Source organism: Odontomachus brunneus, unplaced genomic scaffold, assembly GCF_010583005.1.
Source record: "Odontomachus brunneus isolate Ranch 3 - 2012 unplaced genomic scaffold, Obru_v1 Obru_scaffold_230, whole genome shotgun sequence".
NCBI lineage: Eukaryota > Metazoa > Arthropoda > Insecta > Hymenoptera > Formicidae > Odontomachus > Odontomachus brunneus.
Window position 1 is genome coordinate 89,238 of NW_022639680.1, and position 2,084 is coordinate 91,321.

General features: G+C 29.6%; 1 protein-coding gene across 1 annotated transcript; it reads left to right on the plus strand.

Moving 5' to 3' along the window:
* The first annotated feature begins 389 nt into the window (after positions 1-389).
* LOC116852491 (putative nuclease HARBI1) lies at positions 390-1,864 on the plus strand. Its single transcript, XM_032832928.1, has 4 exons — positions 390-743; positions 976-1,120; positions 1,208-1,475; positions 1,683-1,864. Exons 2-4 carry the CDS (start codon positions 1,095-1,097, stop codon positions 1,761-1,763), a joined length of 375 nt encoding a protein of 124 aa, XP_032688819.1. The 5' UTR covers positions 390-743; positions 976-1,094; the 3' UTR covers positions 1,764-1,864.
* The last annotated feature ends 220 nt before the right edge of the window (positions 1,865-2,084 follow it).

The window sequence follows — 2,084 nt, forward strand, 5'->3', positions numbered from 1 at the left end:
ACTTGTACTTATACAGGTACTGTTATATTGCATACAAGTGCTCGTGTGAAGATAGAACGGGTTAAATTGAATAGAAAAGTCACGTACCATTTTGCAAAATTCGCAATAGTTGACGAGGAATGAATTATTCTTTGTAAGCTAATGAGCGCACGTAAATTGGTAGGCCAAATTCCGTATAAAGAAAAATAGTTTACTTCTGAAGATGACCGCTGTCGCGCGGCAACGTGCCGCTGTTCGTGTCTACATCGCCCTATACTTTGGCTGTGTTCCAAAATTGATTGCCAGCGCTGCAAGTATGTCGTCATGAAAGCATGCTACCAACAGCGTTCAAATTTTGCTAAGCATGCTAATAGTGCAAATGCGGATTTTGAATTGGAACGATTATACAACATACGATGGCAGCACCTGTCTGAGTAATGGCGTTGGGGCATGAGCCACTGATACGCCTCTAGCCAAATATTGAAGGAAGAAAGGAAGGAATTGGAACGATATTTTCAGTGCTGTCGGTGAAAGTTAACCTATCCTATGATTCTTATGAATATGGAGAGAAACATACAAAAAATTGTGTTATTTGAAACAATGTTAAAAGTGACACTTGAGTCTAGTGATTCAGATTTGGATTTAGCAGAAATAATATATAATTATTACGAGCGAAAACCGAAAATACCAAAAATATGTTGTAAAAATTATATCGAAGATGTTGTTTGGCAATATACCGATGTTGATTTTAAAAGTCATTTTCGGTAAGTTATTTATTAAATTATTGGTTTAAATTAAAAATAAAGTTTATATTTAATTAAATATATATATGTATACTTTATATATAAGAATTGTAAATAATATTGATATACATCAGTAATTGTTAATGTAAAAATAATTTTTGTTAATTGTTAATACAAAAATTGGAAGAAACTTACATACAATGTACAGTTTAAACTCAATAAATATGATAATATGTTAATGTAATTTACATAGTCTTAATCGATCAACAATTCGGATTTTATTGGAATTATTAAGTGAACAATTATCAAACAAATTTGAAGGATGTGGCAGACATACCATATCACCAGAAGACTTTGTTATTAGCGATATGGATGATGGAAACTCCTAATTCTTATAGGTAAGTTAAATTGATTATAGTTAGGATTTCTTATAAAAAATATGCAATATTAAAATAAATGACATTTAATCTATCTTTTAATTATAGATGTGTTGCTGATCGATTTGATGTTGGCAAAGGAACTGCTTGGAGATGTGTTGTAAAAGTTGTAAATGCTTTGTATTTACATCTTGACAGATTTATTACATGGCCAAATAGAGAAAGAGCTGAAAAAATTTGGACATGCATTAAAAACAGATACAAATTTCCAAAAGTAATAGGAGCAATAGATGGTACTCATATAAAAATTGCTGCACCAAAACTGCATCCAGAAGTTTACATAAATAGAAAGGGCTACCACTCCATACAATTACAGGTATATTTAAAATTGTTAAAGATATTTTGTAACGTTATATTGACAGCACAAAAAGGCTAAAAAAACATTTTTGAAATGATTAAAAAACATCTGTTAGTCATTTTTTAGATGTCTTTTAAGACTAATGTCATGCAAGTTGATTGATTATACATTTCTAGAGACATATCTGGATAGTTCTTTATTCTAAAAAAATAATTTTTTTTTCAGGTAATATGTGATCATGAATTAAAATTTACTCATGTTTATGCAGGACAAGCAGGGTCAGTGCATGACATGAGAGTTTTTTGATTATCAGGATTTGAACACTTATGTACTCCTTATAGAAGTATCATACTAAGAATCATTGATTAATTACTTATTTTCAGTATTAAAAGTACAGTATTTAGTAATATTCTGTGATTCAAATACAGCTTTTAGTACTCAAGTATATCAATATTTAATGTTACAAATCCAACCTTATGATTGATTTCAATACTTAAATATTGATATGTAATACTTCGTCCAGTGATAAAATACTTACGCAGAACATTGTCAATATTTAAATACTAATATATAATACTTTGCTAAGTGATGAAATACTTACGCAAAGTACTGTTAAGATTAAAAGTA

What these genes read in the sequence shown, in the direction of transcription:
- LOC116852491 (XM_032832928.1), top strand. Translation starts at nt 1,095, where the DNA reads ATGATGGAAACTCCTAATTCTTATAG. An exon ending in GAAACTCCTAATTCTTATAG is followed by an intron (nt 1,121 to 1,207) that starts GTAAGTTAAATT and finishes TTTTAATTATAG; the next exon opens with ATGTGTTGCTGATCGATTTG. An exon ending in ACCACTCCATACAATTACAG is followed by an intron (nt 1,476 to 1,682) that starts GTATATTTAAAA and finishes TTTTTTTTTCAG; the next exon opens with GTAATATGTGATCATGAATT.